General features: G+C 38.3%; 4 protein-coding genes and 1 pseudogene across 4 annotated transcripts; 3 read left to right on the top strand and 2 right to left on the bottom strand.

Annotated features, from left to right (window-relative positions):
• Window positions 1-4,169: 4,169 nt before the first annotated feature.
• On the top strand, window positions 4,170-5,171 carry LOC143611416 (F-box protein At5g07610-like). Its single transcript, XM_077085618.1, has one exon. It carries the CDS (start codon window positions 4,170-4,172, stop codon window positions 5,169-5,171), a length of 1,002 nt encoding a protein of 333 aa, XP_076941733.1.
• An 899-nt stretch (window positions 5,172-6,070) lies between these two features.
• On the top strand, window positions 6,071-7,309 carry LOC143611422 (F-box protein At5g07610-like). Its single transcript, XM_077085623.1, has one exon. It carries the CDS (start codon window positions 6,073-6,075, stop codon window positions 7,294-7,296), a length of 1,224 nt encoding a protein of 407 aa, XP_076941738.1. The 5' UTR covers window positions 6,071-6,072; the 3' UTR covers window positions 7,297-7,309.
• An 804-nt stretch (window positions 7,310-8,113) lies between these two features.
• On the bottom strand, window positions 8,114-10,026 carry LOC143611419 (large ribosomal subunit protein eL20y-like). Its single transcript, XM_077085620.1, has 4 exons — window positions 9,966-10,026; window positions 9,766-9,881; window positions 9,636-9,699; window positions 8,114-8,480 (listed from the first exon to the last, which is right to left on the bottom strand). Exons 1-4 carry the CDS (start codon window positions 9,975-9,977, stop codon window positions 8,139-8,141), a joined length of 534 nt encoding a protein of 177 aa, XP_076941735.1. The 5' UTR covers window positions 9,978-10,026; the 3' UTR covers window positions 8,114-8,138.
• Window positions 10,027-14,175: 4,149 nt separating this feature from the next.
• LOC143611424 (two-pore potassium channel 3-like) lies at window positions 14,176-15,955 on the top strand. The gene is made up of 2 exons (XM_077085624.1): window positions 14,176-15,305; window positions 15,772-15,955. The coding sequence occupies exons 1-2, from the start codon at window positions 14,176-14,178 to the stop codon at window positions 15,953-15,955; spliced, it is 1,314 nt and encodes a 437-aa protein (XP_076941739.1).
• A 770-nt stretch (window positions 15,956-16,725) lies between these two features.
• On the bottom strand, window positions 16,726-17,679 carry LOC143611415 (chlorophyll a-b binding protein 16, chloroplastic-like; annotated as a pseudogene).
• Between the last annotated feature and the right edge of the window lie 1,744 nt (window positions 17,680-19,423).

The following is a 19,423-nucleotide window of genomic DNA, read 5'->3' as shown; positions in this document are numbered from 1 at the left end:
TTCACGCCGGTCACCGTCGTTGTACTAGGCTGCCCGGAGGTGACAGCTGTCTCAACTTCCGGAACAGTGGTCTCATCACCACCAGGGTTCCCCGCCACCTCTTCACTCTCGGTCTCCGACTCTGACCGATTCCCTGATCGGCAGTGGAGGCAACCTTCGCCTTGCCCTTCCCGCCGGCAGCCTTCTTCTTCCTCGCCAAGAAAGGACCATCTGCGGATTCCTCATCAGAAGATGACAAAATTAGAGGAATTCCCGCAGAGGTTTGAGCATTGAGAGGGCGAGGGTCAAAAAGTTCTTTACCTGGCCGCCTGGCGCTCAGGATCTCGTGGCCTGGCGGGTAGACCTCCACGAACCGATCCGCCGTTTGCTCAAGGATGGGCAACTCGTTCTCATCTAGAGCACGAGTACCCATCCGAGCGGGACCATCACTCTCCCGCGGCTGCAGGAGAGACTGCAAGTCGTTTCCCTCTGAAAACAAAAAGAAAAAACGGTTAGAACAAAAACCCTAAATTAACGGATAATATGAAGCATACCGTAAGGGACAGAGTTCAAACCGTATTCGAGGACGATGGGAATCTGTGACGCCTCCTTCCACACCCGGCTCATCCCGAGCATCACCATCCCGGACTCCGCAAAGCGGTAAACCGGAGACTGGATCCGGGAAACCTTGGAGAACCATTCCGCCTCCTGGTAGTTGGAGGCGTGAAGGTTCGGGAGAGCTCTCCCGTTCTTGAACGTCATCGCTATGGGGACGACGCGAGCGGAGATATAGAAGAACTCCCGCTTCCAAGATTGAAGACTGCGCTCGGTAGCGCAGGTCTTCAAACCCTTGATCCGATTGACCAAGGTATACCACCCCTGGATGCACCTCCAGGAATAGAAGGTCATCAGGCGGTCAACATGGGGCTCCACACCCAAAATGAGACACACCCACTCGAAATGGCGGATCTTGGCGATCGCCATTGGGTGTACCTCAGTCAGATGCACACCGTGTCTCTCCAGAACACGGTATACAAACTTCGTCAATGGGAACCTGAGATTCCCATAGACGAAGAATGCAGCGTACACCCCTATCTTGCCCTTGGGGGCATCGTACACCTTCTGATGTGGTGCAGGAAACTCAGGCTCAAAAGGCTCGAGCATGAACTTCCTGACAACGTACTGATAAAGGTCGACCGGAAGAGCACACTGGCACTTGCCAGCAGTACTCTTGTCATCCTTGTCCGACGTGGACGACGGATTCTCGAGGTATACATCGGACTCCTCGACAGTAACCTCAGGATCATGAGAAGACATGTTTGGGATGTAAACAAGAACGATTTCAGGAGAATGCTCGACAGAAAAGTTAGAGTATTCGCCGGAAATCGTTTAGAAGAAGAAGAGAGGTGAAACTGTGAGTTGAGATGCAACCTCTCCTCCCTTTATATACTCATCGCAATGAATGCGATGAATTTAATGCGGAAGAGAGAGGAAAACGCTAGTGCAATGAAACTATGACACGTGGAAAAAGCAAGCTGGCAACAGCTGTTGACAGGACGCGTGCCGTAAACTTCGCGGCCACGCGCCCGAAAACCCGCGCCCACGCGCCAGAAAAAGCGTCTGGAATGACCATATACTGTCACGTCGTCATAACTTCCTGCACGTCCTGACACTGTCAGAAGAAACCGTCGGACGACGTTTCAACAGTTTGGACTGTTCTTATCCTTTCACCAACTCTTCGAATTTCAAAAAGATTCAAAAAGATTCAAAAGTAAGCGGGACTATACCCCTTACCTTGGCAACCAAGTAACTATAAGACAGGTGCGAGTACAGTGTTAAGGCAAAACCCTTCACATACTTAGCACCTGCAGGGAATTGAAGCCAAGAATACCTCGGCGACCAAGTAACTATAAGACGGGTGCGGGTACAGTGTCAAGGCAAAACCCTTCACATACTTAGCACCCGCAGGGAATTGAAGCCAGGAATACCTTGGAAGTAAAGTAACTATAAGACGAGTGCGGGTACAGTGTCAAGGCGAAACCCTTCACATACCTAGCACTCCGCACGGAATTGAAACCAAGAAGGATCTTCTGGGCCATGCTTGCGGAAACGGGAATAACAACCCCGCATAGCGGGAACGTCGAGAACTAGATTGTTTGAAGCTCCAAGATGGAATTGGTTGTTTTAACATAATTGATCACTATGTTCAAAACTACCAAAACCTCATGGAGAATCTATACAAGTGGAACTCAACGCTCCTGACTTGCGAGGAGGTTACAGACCTACCCACATCATACCGAAAGATCAAGCAGAAAAGTCGGGAATTTCTGCACGTGACATTAGGACTTCCGCGGGAAGAATCCCCATGAAAAACCTTAAAACTAAACCCCTTTCAAAACCCTTTGCTTAAGTCCAAAAGTTCACCTCACTTATTAACAATTCATGAGAAGAACATTGGACTGGGGGGACTTGAAGAGGTAGGTCCCAGCAGAGCCCAGTTGGACCCGCAAGACTCACCTCAAAGAGGGACGTCTGCGCAGTTGAACCCGCAAGACTCACCTTCAACAGGGACGTCTGCGCAAAGGCTAAACTCGCAAGACTCACCTTGAAGAGACGTCTGCGCAGAAACCAACTGGATCCGCAGGACCCACCATGCTCAGAGACGTGACGTCCTTACGCGCAGTACGCAAGCTGTTCCAGCAGGAAAAGCCTCCCAATGGTCGACGTACTCCGCCTGTTCCCGCAGCAACGAATACTAGCCATCAGAGAAGGCTACCCGCGCAGCAAGGCTACACGCACAAGGCACTTAACTCTTAAATAATTTAGTAATGTCACCTGAAGAAGAAGTGAGCAAGCCGGGAACACTCCCGCACAAAGCCGGGAACACTCCCGCACAAATGAGCCAGTCCGTACGATACTGGAGGATCTTTTGTACTGTACCTGACGAGGTATGGACAAAAGATTTGACCAAAGATACGACAGCTCACTGACAACAGTATGACGAGCAGCACGCTCTTGTACTGTATGTCACTATCAGCCGTTGCCTACTCACCAACCTGTCGGAGGACGTGCATAGCCTGCAGTTGGTGGAACAGGAATAGTACACAGCCGGTCTGGTCACTATCAGCCGCTGCCTACCCACCAACCACCAGCATGGCACGTGCGTAGCCCACAGTTGGCAGAACAGGAATACTATTCAGCCGGCTGTACCTGCTTGGAACCTACCTTCGGCTATAAATACTCCAACACCTTGAAATGGTATGGACACATTACATTACCTTATCACATCTTATCTTTTCTAGCAATCTCTTAATATACACTTATATTCAAGAGCAATCTAGTCTGATTCTCACGCCGGAGGGTGGTCACAAGGAGGTACCCCCCCCCCCTTCTAAGTGACGAGCTCACGGTGTCTGTTTTGCAGGTCACCAGAAGAACCATCTTTGCCGGACATAACCCCTCGTGGGAAACATCTATTTAACCCCCAGATTATCTGTAATCTGCCCGGGGTCACTTAGTGTTTCTTCACTTAACAACCTATTATTAATACCCGATCCATTGGTTAGCAAACCACCTATTCATTCTCAAAAACCTAAAATCTGTATAAATAGGTTGTAAACAAACCGAACCGAACATGCCGTTGTCCATGTTCGTCCGTTAAGCTTTTATTAGACAAGTGAACGGTTCACAAGCACTTAGTCAAACGAAATTTCTTGTTCGTGTTTGTTCGTTAAGGTAAACTTGTTCGTTTCAAGAACACAAACAATGGTTTATTTGATTTGGCTAACTATGAATGGTCAGTGTCAACGATTCAGTTCGGCTACAAAGTTTATGATGTATTATTGTAACGTTCATATTCTATTTTATTTATTCTTTAATAATTGATTGATTACAAAGGAAGCCTGCGAGATATATAATAGTAAATAAATACAAGGAATTATGGAAACAAAATATTGTGCTCCTGATAACAATGAACCAAAAATATAATCATAAAATTACTTGATCCTTTAATTATGGGTGTTTTCTTTAACAAGCTAGAAGTTTTGAGGCTTTCTAACTTGGCCCGGCCCACTCTCTCTTCTTCATTCGATAATTATATATATATCGAATAGCCTCCTAAATTAACCCAACATATTGTCCCCTACGATCTCCAAAACATGATGAATACAAGAGACAAAATCAAGATAACCATGGAGGATTCCGATCAGCAATCCGGAGCTTTTATTGGTTCCAACGATGACCTTTTAACCGAAATCCTTATCCGTCTCCCCGTTACCTCCATCCTTCGTTTCAAATCCGTATCTAAACACTGGCGATTGCTTTTAACTCACACACATTTCACCCACCAGTACGATAACCTTTCAAAATCTCTTGGCCTTTTTGCTGGCGATATATATGCTCCGTTTGACTCTGAAGACCGAAGTGCTCCATCCTTTTGTGGTTTCATCGAGGAATCTTGTAATGGATTACTTCTTTGCCGTAATGGATTACTCCGTTTGACTCTGAAGACCGAAGTGCTCCATCCTTTTGTGGTTTCATCGAGGAATCTTGTAATGGATTACTTCTTTGCCGTAGTGGAGATGATCATATATTATACATATTACGTATATAATCCCACCACCAAGATTATTGCAACCATCCCATCGGTCCCCGAGGACCAGGATACCTTAATGTTTATGGGCCTTGCATTTCATCAAACAGATTTTCTTCACTACAAAGTTGTTCGCGTCAGCTGGTTACCTTATGCGTTTCAAGTTCATGTCTACTCGTCTGATACAGGAAAGTGGAAGCTATCAGTTGAACGTTTTTCTATTTCGAGTGGGTGCGTCATTCGAAAAGGAGTTTACTTGAATGGAGTTGTTCATTGGGCTCTTACTCATGGCAAGCTCTTGTGCTATAATATCGAGCTTGAAAAGATGCAAATGTTGAAATACCCGGTGGACAACAAGATAAGGTACTTTGGGGAATCTAGAGGTCATCTGCATTTAGTAGTGGCCCCTTTCTACAAATTGCACTTGACTGTGTATGAGATGTTGAGGGATCATTCGGGGTGGGGTGTGAAGTATCGGATACAGCTTGATGGGCTTCCGGAATGTTTAATCCGTCATGTCTTGATTTCAATATCATGGATGTCGTTAGAGGTGAAAAAGAAGAAGATACATTCATTTTGTTATCTATACCTGGGAAATTGATAAAGTACAATCTTCATCACAAGAGTTTTAAGCTAATATTCAGTTTATCCTGGCGACAAGATGTATCGATGGAGTGAATCTCATCGGTATATGCCGATCTTGTCTTCAATTCCTTCTGCTCGCCTTTTGTTATTAAGATGAGAGTTTAAAAAAATATTTGATAATGACTCGCTAAAATATGTAATTACTTACATTTGAAATTAGTTATTTCTTTCATCAACTTGTTTGAACCGCGTGGTCATGTTCTTTTTCTGTGTTATTATAACTTATAAGCGCATTTAGTTGTTATTATCGTTCTTCCAGGTCTCGTCATAATTAATCTTTATTTTCATAGTTCTTGTTTGTCTGTGCCAGTTATTGTATTCAACTGTCAAGCAAGCATATCTCATTGTATGCAATTCTTTATGAGACTAAAAGTGTACAAAAGGATTGCAAGCTTCATGACGCGTTAAACCAATGAAGGATGTCTTATGAAAAGATGTTCGAAATGAGTCCAAATTGAACTCACCTTCTGAATCTAACAATATTGATGCTTACAAAAATGATGTTTGAATTTGATGATAAAATAAATTGCTTATTGTATTGTGTTTTAAATACAGCCTTGCTATTTGTATGCGGTTATAAATATGATGTTTGAATTCGATGATAAATATATTGTTTATATTATTGTATTACAATTTACAAGAACATCCTTATGATACTTATCAAGTCTTGGTCAAACTTATTTAGGTGAACATTTATATTTATTAGAAATGTTGACTGATTCAAGTCAACAGCAAGAAAGTATTGGCCAAAGCTTCCAATACAATCTTGTTTTCATATGCTTCCATGGCAATCTTTTCTCAATGAACACTACTTAAATCACATCATCTTCCAACACAATCCAAATCACTCCAAAAAAATGGTGAACACCAGAGCCAAAATCCAAAAAACCCAAAACACCCGTAAAACCTGCTTCTCTCAAGCTTCCATTGAGGATCCCGATCATCAATCGACCTGGTCTGGAACTTTAATCGGTTCCAACGATGACCTTTTAACCGAAATCTTACAACGGCTCCCTGTTACCTCCATCCTCCGGTTCAAGTCTGTATCCAAACACTGGTTATGGCTATTGAGTCAAAGGCGTTTCACCCTCCGATATGACAACCTTTCAAAATCTCCTGGCCTTTTTGTTCGCAATATGTATATCCCGTTTGATGTTGAAAACCAAAACCCTCCCCCTTTTCAGAGTCTTGATTTCTGCTTTGATCCTTGCGGTATCAGAATTCTGCAATCTTGTAACGGGTTGCTACTTTGTTGTAGCGATCGAGGAAACCAACGTGCTCGTAAATACTATGTATTTAATCCCACCACCAAGCAATTTGCACTCATCCCTTCGGTCCCAGGAGGTCCAAATGTTCGTAGAACTATCCGTTTCATGGGTCTAGCATATCATCAAACAAACTGTGTTCACTACAAAGTTGTTTGTATTCGTAATGCAGAGGTTAACGGGGAGTTGTTTCAGATTCAAATATACTCATCCAATACCGGGAAATGGAATATTTCTAGTGAATCTTTCTCCGATAATTATTATACTTTATTTCGTTGTGGAGTTTATTGGAACGGAGCTATTCACTGGGCTCCGTCTTCTCACAATCCCTTGTACCTAAAAGTCGATGATGAACAGCTGCAAAAGTTGCCCTTACCGGTGCAGGTGGATTCTTCTGGAGGCTATTTCAATGGACTAATACCGAAGTACTTTGGGGAATCTAGAGGACACCTACATTTAGTAGAGACCGCTAATAATGATAACCGTTTACACTTAAATGTGTATGAGATGTTGAATGATCATTCAGGGTGGTTTGTTAAGTTTCAAGTTGAGCTTGATGAACTTCCAGGTGCTTTCCCGGAAATGATTCATAGTTACCAACATCCATCAAGTCCCCATTATTATGAATTCGACGTCTTTGATGTGGTAAGAGGTGAAAAGGATGAAGACACGTTCATGGTTGTGAGAATTCCAGGGAAGTTGATAAGGTACAATGTTCACGACAAGAGTTTTAAACAGATATTCAATCTCACCAACTATTACCGTGGAGGAGACACACATGTTCATCGCTATACCGAAACGATAACTTATTTCTAAAAGGCGATTCGATTTGCTTTTACTTTTTTTCTACATAATTGTAGTGTGAAAGTGTGTATTGAAAATATTGGTTGTATTGATTAATTAAAATAAATATAGTCGAAACAAAAAAGATACTTTAATGGATTGTTAAACTTTTATGTTATGTTAATGAAATCCATCTAAAGAAGATATAAAATTCACATGAATCATAATGTGACAAAATGAAAGTCATGAGTGTGTACTTTTTCTATATCATTGTAGTGTTTGAAAGTAGAGGTGCACAAAAAAGTCAGCTCCAGAACCGACCCGGTGTACCTGACCTATACTCGACCCGCAGGTAGGACCAGGTATAGGATTTCTTCTTGAGGCCGTACCCGGAACCGATGGAATTGGAACAGGATAAACCAATCAAAACCCGAATGAACCAATCAAAACTCGGTCAAATACCCGACTATACCCGGAACCGGTTCCTACCTGAACCCGGTTTGACTTTTGTTGACCATACTCGGAACTGGTTCCTACCTGGTTCCGGGTTTAAAAAATATCCGATTTGTGCACGTCTATTTGAAAGTGTGTATTGAAAATATAAGTTGGTATTGAATAAGTAAAATTAAATAGTTGTAACAAAAAAAATTCAATGGATTGTTAAACTTTTGTCTTATGTTATTGGCATTCCATCTAAAGAAGATATCAAATTAATATGAATCATAATGTAAGCAAATGAAAATCATGACATATTATGATCCTTAATGCAATTATACCAATCTCCATTAAAACAACCAAATATCCAAAATATGTAACCAACATGTAATTTCAAATTTAATGAGTAAAGACAAAAACAGAAGGCAAAAGTCAATGACTCAAACAAATAAATTGGGCCTTGAAGCCTTGTATGTGGTCTTAAGCTTTCTAGTTGGGGGTCTAACCTTCTTGAACACCAATGGGAACTTGATCTTAGAGTTGTGAAACTGCTTTGTGGACTCTCTCTTGCAAAGCTTAGCGGGAATAGTAGCGGTTTTGATTACCTGGATGCAATGGTGGCGGACTCTGTGACGGGATGCCATCTCGGTGTACATCTGTTCGATGGACCCGTTTAAGGTTGTGTCCCTGTACTCCTTGTACATGTTATGATATCCGGTTCTTGACTGGTACCTTAGCCAGATTCCATAGTTCTTGATTGTTGTCGGGTTTTTCTCAAAAATCTGTTACAAGCAAAATATATAAACTAAATAAAACTGGTAGCACCATGAACATAACAAATAGAAAGAACACAAACATAAACGATTATCATGACAAGAAGACAGCTTTCTACAAATCATAGATCATTTATATATAGTACTAGAGATGTAAACTAGTCGAGCCGAGCTGCCCGAGCTCAGCTAGACTTGATTTTGGCTTGTTTAACTTACTTAAAGCTCAAGCTCGGCTTGTTTTAACTTACAGAGAGCTCGAGCTCGTGGGTATTTTTTTCAAGCTTGGTTATAAATTAATGTGTATATTTCTGTTTTTATAACATTATCCATCATATTTAGTTATTTTTCTCATAATTATATATATTAGAAAAATGTGTGTTAAATAAAGCTCGTAAATATTTTTTCAAGCTTGGTTATTTACTAATTTTTATATTTCTGATTATATAACATTATCTTTCATATATAGCTATTTTTCTCATAATTATATATATTAAAAAACGACTTATAAAAAATATATATGTATTAAATAAAAATTATATACATTTTATTAATTAATTTTTATATTTCTGATTATACAACATTATATATCATATTTAGTTATTTTTCTCATAATTATATATAAATATTGAAAAGAGACTTTTAAAAATATATGTATAAAATGATAAAAATTATATACATAATCGGCTCAATTTAGCTCACGAGCCTGCTCAGGCTTGATAAGTGAAGCTCTGGCTCGGACTACTCTAATAAACAAGCTTATTTTTATGATCAAGCTTTTTTATGAGCCGCTCTCGAGTAGCTCACAAGCAGCTTCAACGTTTACACCCCAAAACTATATCATCAAACCATTTTAATATTGATTTGTAGGTTGTACCAAATGTCATACTTTCGTATACTATACTTTGAACTACTATAGTAACATATAAATTATAATTAATTGTTTATTTAAAAAATTCAAATTACCAATAATTATTTATCAAAATACTCGTATACTACACGGCTTTAACCTAGTTACATATATAGTAGGCTTAGGCTCGTTTATTAAACAAGCTTATTTTTGGCTCGTGTTCATCTACACCCTACTATTCATTCTCTAAAACCTAATAATTAAATAATAAATCTCTCTATTATCACATATAAAAATGCATTTGCATATTATATTACCTCATTAATGGCAAGCATCTGACCATTGCTCTTCTTCACCTTCTTTAGCTTCCTCAAGTAGTACCTAATTTTGAACATCATTAAATAAATAAATAATAATGATAATGATAATAATAATAATAACACGTACCAAAACTTGCTTTTAGCACGGACTTCATTGGTGGCCCACAGCTTCATACGGTAGATCTTCGGGTTCACATCGGTTTCTGTCGGTAAGCCTCGGCCGACAACCTGAAACTGATGAAACTGCAAACAACAAAACAAACAAACAATCAATTTAAGGTTAATGGAATAAAAAACACATGTGAATTAATCAAATGTTATAACAACCTTGTAACTCATTTTCAGAATCTGTTTGCTGTTGAATATTGAGGCGGTGATGAATATGAAAAAGTTAATTAGGGTTTGAATTGGGGGGGTTTGTTTTATGTTAAAAGGCTTTTTTATTGGGTTAAGATGATTGGGCCGACCCATACAAAACAAATTTATTTTTATTTTTTTTTATTTTGATTACTTATTAATAGAGGCGAACAAATCGGGTTTTTTGAATACCTGGTTCGGATGTGGAATCAGCTTCTTCGGTATGACCGGGTATTGGAAAATCGGTTATTAGCAATACCCAGGACGGGTATGGGTTTTGTTTCTAAAAACCATACCCTATGCATTGGGTTCGGTCAAGGTATAGAACTAGGTATTTTAAAACCGGGTATTGAAAAAACCCTATTTTTGGGTTTTTTGGGGGCCTTTTCCGGGGTATTATTAGATTTTTCAAATGGTTGCACTTTTAGGGGTATAGATCGGGTATTTGAAAAACCCAGTTTCGGGTATTGGGGAAACCCGGTTTCGGGTTTGGAACTGTTTCCGGTTTTCGGGTATTACCGGGTATAAATCGAACCCGGTTTCGGGTAAAAGGTTTTGGTACTAAAATGCATACCTTATCCGTACCCCATGGGGGTACGGGTAGGGTCAGGTACGGGTTCGGATATTAAAAACCGGTTCTGGGTATTTTTTCGGGTCGGGTTTCGGATTCGTTTTTTTTTTTACCTCTACTTATATTAATATAATATTCGAAGAATCAAATATATACATTTGGGGTGACGTTTGACTTAAAAACACAACATGTGGATCCCGTCCTTGGTAAGTAGCGAAATCCATGATATAGGGAAGGTCTGTTTAGAAAATTGAATTCGGTTGTAGCGTGATGTATGACTTATCATGTCGTGAGAAAATACATGCACCCGCGTGTCACAACATGTCAGCGCATTTGATAAGAACGTGATGAAATCATTATAAATTTAGGGTTTTTGGCATATTGGTCGGTATTAATTTAGGGTTTTTTTTTGTCAACTTTTTCCTAACGGAGTCTAACCTCATTTCAGTGAATAACCGGACAAGAAACATTTTTGTTGTATGTTATAAAAAAATGAACTCTTACTTATGACTTATCCATAGTATTTTAAATATGCAAGTGTGTTATCCATGTTAGACTTTTAACTAGCTTCATAGTCATCAGTTCGTTAAGAAAACCATGTGTATGACTATGTAGATAACAAATAAGGTTATTGTGTATATATAAATGATTAATTTAGAATTATACAACCTCATTGTTTCCATAGACCATACATCCACCTCAAAAAAAAAGGTAACCATTTTCCCGAGTATTGTAGCCAAATTTTTGCATTATAAATTGATTATGATATTCATTTTGAAGTTAAAGAGATGTTTAATTTATAAATTTATATGAAAAGTTTAAACATCCACATTTTCAAGCATGTGGTCATTGTTTCCTATCAATGAAGCACCCATCATTCAAGTTAGCAAAGATATCTAAAGAATTAATTAATTAAATATAAATAAAAATAATAATCTAAACAATCAGGCATAAAAGTGAAAGTGAAACTCTTTAGTAAAAGGGTCGTATCCTCATATAATCCCTGTTTCGAATATTTTGTAATCTCATTTACTAACGATTTGTTATCAGGTGTATTGTAAAATTTAACTTTTATTTTAGCTTCAAATTACATAACAACTACTACTTTGAGCTATGGTCATCATAAAATTTGTTTTGTAATTCGAAGGTAAAATAAAAAATTTAAAACTAGAACACATACAAGTCGGAGGAACTAATTTTACCAGAAGGCAAAAACATAACTTGAGTTCATTAAATTTCCAACTAATATGCTTGACGAAATGAACATGTTTTACAACAAATTTCAACGTATAACCAGATTTGTGCCAGTCGTTATTTAAGATAATTTTTAAAACTCATTTGCGTTTTGAGAGGAAAGACATTACAAAGCAACGATGAACGAACTAACAATGGACTTAATTGTATTAAGCAAGATGAACAATACCGTTATATTTGTGGTAACTCACCAAGGCTCTTTCAATATTATTAAAAAAACTAAAAACAGCCAAATTACAATAACCTCACACCTTTATTTATACTAATCTTAACATATTTCCTGCTCCAACTCTAATTCCTGATAATATTTAAACGCATAATAAATAAACTTGAACTTTAACAAATATATCTACAAACTCAATCATTATCTCTTGTATTAATTTTGATTCATTTGTTCCTATAATTTTATCTTTGACCTTCTTCTTTTTTGGTTTAACTATTTATTTAGCTTCTTTTTTACTTTGTGAAAACCTTCACCAACCTTTTCAAATGCCTGCATCGCTAAGTCATGCCACAAATTAAGCCGAATGCAATTGGATAGGCACTCTTGAATAAGGTTCAGTACAAAAAAAAAAAGGTATTTGGGATTGAAAATATATTTACTCTTGAATATGGTTCACAAAAAGAAAAAGGTTAATTGGGATTGAAAACAAGTGTACGATACTTTCATATATACATAATAGTTATTAGAGCTTATTTTTCAATCCACACTTATTTACCGGTACTTAGTTGTTGATAGCAGATTAGCAGATTACCATATCATTCGATAGAATATATATTTTGGAGACCTTGTACAACCAGTAAAATCGGGACATGGATATTTAAGGAGAAAAGAATGAGAAACTCGATGGATAACTCTTGCCTAAGTCTACACTTGAATAAAACAGCCTTGCTGAAAGTCGTATTTGCTTAATTCTGATGACATGGCTAAATCGCAATTGGAAAAGGGCCGGGTGGGAATAAAAAAGCATGTAGTTATTAAGTTTTAAACCTATAACCTCGCATATAGTGCGGATAAGGTCTTACCAGCTCTTGCATACCTACTTTTAAGTATAAAATATTAAATGTAACAATTAAATATACTAGCATGTAAGACTGTCTACATATTACCCTCCTCAGACCCTACCATAGTTTTGCTATTGGTGGGATATACTGAGTACGATGATGATGATGATGATATGATGAAATAAACTAGCATGTAATACAAGGGGGAAAAAATTTTGCGCCCATGTATGACTTACTGCTTACTCGTCACACCCTTAAGGTCGGCCTTGGTAGACAGCGGCCAACCATCATTGTATGACACCGTCTATTGAGTTCCAACACTTTCTTACGTTCGCGATTCCAAATCAATTTAGTCCTTAATAAGATGTTTCAAATTGTGAGATACCAACGTTACGTATGACTCAAACATTAGGGTGCAAATGAGTCAAGCTGAGCCCGAGCTCGACTAGGCTCGAGCTCGGCTCGTTTAATTTACATAGAGCTCGAGCTCGGTTCGTGAGTAGATCTATTTTCAAAGCCCGAGCTCAGCTTACGCTCGGCTCGTTTGCTATTTATTAATTATTTTTTATATAATTATAATTACTTTTTTATATTTTTTTCAATTATAACATTATGTACAGATAATACATATTATTTAGTTATTTTTTTATAACATTATATATACCACTTAATAATTATTAAATATATATTTTAAAAAAACTTATATAAATGACATGCTCGTTTAGGCTCGCGAGCTGGTTCGAGCTCGATAAGTGAAGCTCGGGCGGGGCTCGTTTATTAAACGAGCTTACTTTTAGACTCGAGCTCGGACTCGAGCTCAATTAAGCTCAACTCAATCGAGCTTTTTAACGAGCCGATCTCACGTAATTCGCGAGCAGTTCGGCTCGTTTGCACCCATAGATAACTAATAAACTACATTTGCAGATCAATAAACAGATAAAGGACTAATTATACAAACAATAAATAGTATAAGAACTACTTATGTAAACCACTCAAACCAAATAAAATAAAAACTTGACGTAATATCATCGTTGGCGGTTCAATTTACACTCTGTTTCTCCCCGTGATATCATCGTGTCCCAGCATTCATTCGTAGGGCATTCATTCATTATTATTATTCCCAAAGTTTATCTTCATACACAACCCATCTTAAGATCATCATATTGTACGTACCCTTATTCATATTTGCATGTATCATAACAACACTTGTTGATTGATTGATTGATTGATTGCTTTTACAATATTCCATGTATTTATTTAACCTTTTTATTTAAACCCGTTTCGTAAACCAATAAATATATTATTACCCCATTTGTTACATCTGACAAAACTGTCAACAAACTGCGTCGCATGGAAAAGGAACCCCTTCTTCCGTCTCACTCAAAAGCTCCGAGAACACCCGCACGGGCGTTACCGGAGCAGAATGAGATCGCGATCCCGCCCACGTTAACTCCTATGGAGTTTAAAGACATGCTAATATTCGGTTCACCGCGCGACTCACCTTCTTCCGCTTCAATAATGGTTGACGCCTTGAATCTAAACGTCGGTAACGATAACGAAATCTATTCACCGAAGCTCAATGCCGCGTGTTCGGAAGCGATTCAAGTACCTTCAGTGAATGTGAATCAAGATACTCAAATTCAAATTGGTCAGGGTTACAAGATTAGGAAGACTTATTTGCATAGGTCGAAAACCGCGCCTGCGATTTGTAATATTAATGATTTGGAAAGGATTTCGAAGCCGAACCCACCTCAGTTGGGTTCGGCTTCGATTGTTCGACAATCGGCTTTAGTGTTGATGATGTATTTGTCACTTGGTGTGGTGATATATTGGTACAATAGAGATAAGTTCATGGGGACTGAAACATATGTTGTTGTTGATGCTTTGTATTTTTGCATTGTGACAATGTGTACCATTGGGTATGGGGATATACTACCCGATACACCGGTTAGTAAGCTGTTTTCGATTATGTTCGTGTTAGTTGGTTTCGGGTTTATTGATATTCTGCTTAGTTCAATGGTGAGTTATGTTCTTGATCTACAAGAGAATTACTTGTTAAGTTCATTAACAAATGGGAAAAAGCGGTATCATCCCGAATATATAATTGATTTCAAGAAAGGGAGGATGCGGATCAGGACGAAAGTCGGGTTGGCTTTAGGGGTTGTGGTGCTATGTATCGGGTTAGGTGTTGCGGTGCTGCATTATGTCGAGAAGCTCGGTTGGCTTGATAGTTGTTACCTTTCTGTTATGTCGGTTACGACTGTCGGATATGGGGATATAGCCTTTTCATCGGCTGTTGGTCGGGTTTTTGCATGTGTTTGGTTGTTGGTTTCGACACTTGCAGTCGCTCGGGCCTTTTTGTATTTGGCGGAAGCGCGGGTTGATAGGAGGCATAGAAGGATGGTTAAATGGGTTCTTGGTCAGGATCTTACTGTTGCACAGTTTCTTGCAGCTGATATTGATAACAATGGTTCTGTAAGGTAATAAGATCAAATGTCAAATTATTAATAAAAACTTACAATTAGTTAGCTACTTGGTTTTAAAAAGCGAAAGGCGCAAAAGCGAACGCCTGTTGTACACGAGGCGCAAGTTTTTCATATATATTTTTTCATATATATCATTGGTTTTAGCATCCCGGCCTTAAATTTAACTATAAATAAGCATTATATATGATTTAGTACATAAATTACCTACATGTAAACCTTAAAAAACATGTTGCGCAACATTTACGATGCATAAAAACCACATGTGTACGAAAGACGCTTTTTCCCTAAAAGTGTGCCTCACTCTCGTCTTTTAAACATTGTCACATTGAGTAGGCAAAGGCGAAGAGGGTTTCGCCTTAGGTCGTTTCTTGCCTCAATTTGCCTCAAGCGCGCTTTTTTTAAACCAAGGTTAGTTATGTAATTGATGTTTAACTTTGTATATATATTATTATGATTTCAGTAAAGCTGAGTATGTGATATACAAGTTGAAGGAAATGGGAAAGGTAACAGAAAAAGAAATATTACAAATATGCACAATATTTGATCAACTCGACACGGGAAACTCGGGAAAGATATCACTTGCTGACCTTATGCAGAGCCGAATCGATAGAGAATGTGAACCGCGGACACCACATTTACGATAGCTAACAAGTTCAAGATCAACAAAAGTATAGAATTTTCGAGGTTTAACCCGTTGCATACTTATTCGAGACCGTTAAGAGGCCCGGTTTCTATGGCAGGATGAGACTCCCTTGTTTTGTTGGATTAATGACATAAAGATTTTGGGTTGGAATCTTATGAGAGAAATGTATCACTATTAACCCATTATTATTATATATAATAATTTAGAACTTTGGAGTCGCAAAGTCTCCATTGGTCACTTCGTGGCACCTTATTGTTGGTATTTTGTTTTTTGTTATAGTTTCGGTCTGTAACGTACGTAACAAAAATCGATTGAAAATCAGTTTTGTTTTGGTTATGGTATCGTAACGAACGTGACGGAAACCGACCAGATCGCTTAAACACACCGCGTTTTGTTTTAGTTCGGTATCGTAACAAACGTATCAAAATCCAACCGAATGTTTATTTTTTTTTTGTTCCGGTGCTGTAATGAACATAACGGGAACCGACCAAATTTGGGTCAATAACAGTTGGGTATTACCAATGATCGAGTTTTACTGACTGACGTCGCCCATTGGTCCACATCAATATTTATTTTTTTTGTTTTATTTTTTGTGTTAGTTCCGGTACAATAACACACGCAACCGAAACCGATCAAATTCGTGTCGAATTACAGTCTCAACGCTTGAGACTGACACTAGTCTATAATAAATATTATTCGGTGCTAGCAGTTTTTGTATGTTTGTAATCGATAGTCAATTTAGTCAAGGTAAATTAACACAAATAACACAAATGCACAAAATTAAACCATATATTACTAATTAATAATTCACAAACATGTTGGCATTAATCAAGTTTTCCAAATTACACACTCATTTCAATCTCACTTTCCGGGAACAAAGTTTGTAGCATATGACCAAGCATTGTTGGCAACAGGGTCAGCAAGGTGGTCAGCGAGGTTCTCCAACGGTCCTTTACCGGTCACAATGGCTTGAACAAAGAACCCGAACATCGAAAACATGGCTAGTCTACCATTCTTAAGCTCCTTAACCTTCAACTCAGCAAAAGCCTCAGGGTCATCAGCCAAGCCCAATGGGTCAAAGCTACCACCAGGGTAAAGTGGGTCAACCACTTCACCAAGTGGGCCACCAGCAATTCTGTAGCCCTCAACCGCACCCATCAAGATCACTTGAGTAGCCCATATGGCTAGGATGCTTTGGGCGTGGATCAAACTCGGGTTTCCAAGGTAGTCAAGACCACCTTCACTGAAAATCTGGGCTCCAGCCTTGAACCAGACCGCTTCACCGAACTTAACCCCGTTACGGGCCAAGAGCTCGGGGAACACGCACCCGAGGGCCCCAAGCATGGCCCACCGGGAGTGGATCACCTCGAGCTCACGGTTCTTGGCGAAGGTCTCTGGGTCAGCTGAGAGCCCAGCAGTGTCCCAACCGTAGTCACCTGGAATTCTCCAGTGAGGTAAGATGGGGCCTCACCAGAGAATGGGCCCAGGTACTTAACACGATCGGGCCCATACCATGGGCTCCCAGATGGTGCAACTTTCTTAGCTGCACTGGTTTTCCTCATGGAAATCCGCCCATTTCCAATGATTTCGGAACCGGTTGGTGCGGTTTTCACCGCTTGACCAACAAAAGAAGAGGATAGAGCCATCGTGGAAGCTGCCATTGTGGTGTGTTTAGTTAGAAGTTGTGGCTGTAGGAGTGTATGAGTTATGAATATTGGTTGTGGTTTAAGTTGATTTATAATATGTTTTTGGGTTAGATTGGTGATCAAATGCTATCTAGGTACAATCTTTTACTTCATTGTGATTGGCTAGCAAGATTGTGGTTTTATCTATGGAACCACAAGAATTTAAAGTTGTGGTCCACCAGAGATTTCTGATATACTTTGATAGTGGCCAATGGCCATGCATATTAAGTGGCTATTGTTTATTTGAGTGGATGAAAATGATTTTAAGTTTTTAAAATGTTGTACTTGAAAAATAATATTGATTGTTAATAAACCGGCAATTAATACATTTATTTTATTAAAAAGTTATCAAAATATTAAAAAAAATTGATTTGTTAGTTAAAGATTGTTAAAACTTTCATTCAAAGCTAAAATGAGGTTCTATATAGGTTGAAAGCTTAAACATGTAACTATAAGTCTAGCTTCTTACTTAAAGTTGTAAACCGAACATTTAATTTAGAGCACTTCTAATGGAGTTGTCCCTAGCCTAATTGGCGTAGAAGTGGAGAGGATAGAAAAAGAAAACTAAAACCAGACAAGAGCAAGGAATTGACAATCTAACCCATCCAAAATTTGAAATAAGATTGAACGAGCTTTTGTGATGCGTGAAAAAAAGAGAAAAGAGAAATAGATGAGAGACGAGAAAAAAATATTGATTTAAAACGTCTAGATAGATTGTGGATATACTAGGTTTTGATCAAAATTAAAATTTTTTAAGCTAGCTGAAATATAAAATAAGTTACGGTTAATTGTAATCATTATTCATTAACACACATAAAAGTGATAAAACTATAGGAAATTGCAAAAGAGATGAGGATAAACCTCACATTGAAAGCTTGAGTACATAATAGATTGGAAAATTATCAAAATAGTCATGTCCTTAAAAAAATTGTTAAAATAGACATATAATTTTAGTCTTGGTAGTATGTCTACACTGGCTGAGACAAATAAGACTTTGCTTCAATTTTTGACCGCCAACTAAGGCGTATCCCGTAGTTTCGGTGACTTAGCCTATGGTTTTAACGGCTTAACCCCCGGTTTAGGCGAAAATGCTAGCCTAGTCGCACTTTTAAAGGCTTAGCATTCTCTTTTATATACTCGTTGGGGTAACCTACACTACTTTGGCGAATGCTAAATTTCCATGTCTATTTTTGAGGGGAAAAAATTTCGAGAAAGAAAGATGAGATATATTTCTCTAAATATATTACATGCAAACTTTCTAATGATATGTAAAAAAGAAACTAGTTACATGGAGATATGATGTGGAAAAAAGAAGCTAACATGGCATGTGCTATTACAAAAGTAACTATATTATAGACGTATATCGCCGCTATAAAAATAAATATAACGGGTGAGTTTTTTTTAATACTTTTCTTATATAAGTTTTACCGATCCATCAAAATGTATTAATAAGCACATGCGAGGCGCTAGAAAAAGATACACCAAAGTACCGAGTGCCACCAAAAAAGAAAAATACAAACACCCACATAACCCACCCTAAGAACCCCGATACAAACAATTTAGCCGGCCAATTTTCATCCAAACCAAAAAAAAGTATATATTTTTTAAAATATATCAGCTAATATATTTTTAAAAATCTAGCTATCCGTTTTATTGTTTTAATATGAACTCATTTTTAATCAAACTCTTTCTGATCCTTATCCGTTTTGAGTGTATGACCCTAAGCTTTTATGACACAACACCCAATCCAACCCAACACTTTTGGTCTATTTGGCAAACAAATT

This window comes from Bidens hawaiensis, unplaced genomic scaffold (genome assembly GCF_021521415.1).
Source record: "Bidens hawaiensis isolate Kalapana, Puna unplaced genomic scaffold, B.hawaiensis_p1.1 tig00031108_1, whole genome shotgun sequence".
Taxonomy (NCBI): domain Eukaryota; kingdom Viridiplantae; phylum Streptophyta; class Magnoliopsida; order Asterales; family Asteraceae; genus Bidens; species Bidens hawaiensis.
The sequence above is the reverse complement of the archived record's forward strand: the minus strand, read 5'-3'. Positions and strand labels throughout refer to the sequence as shown.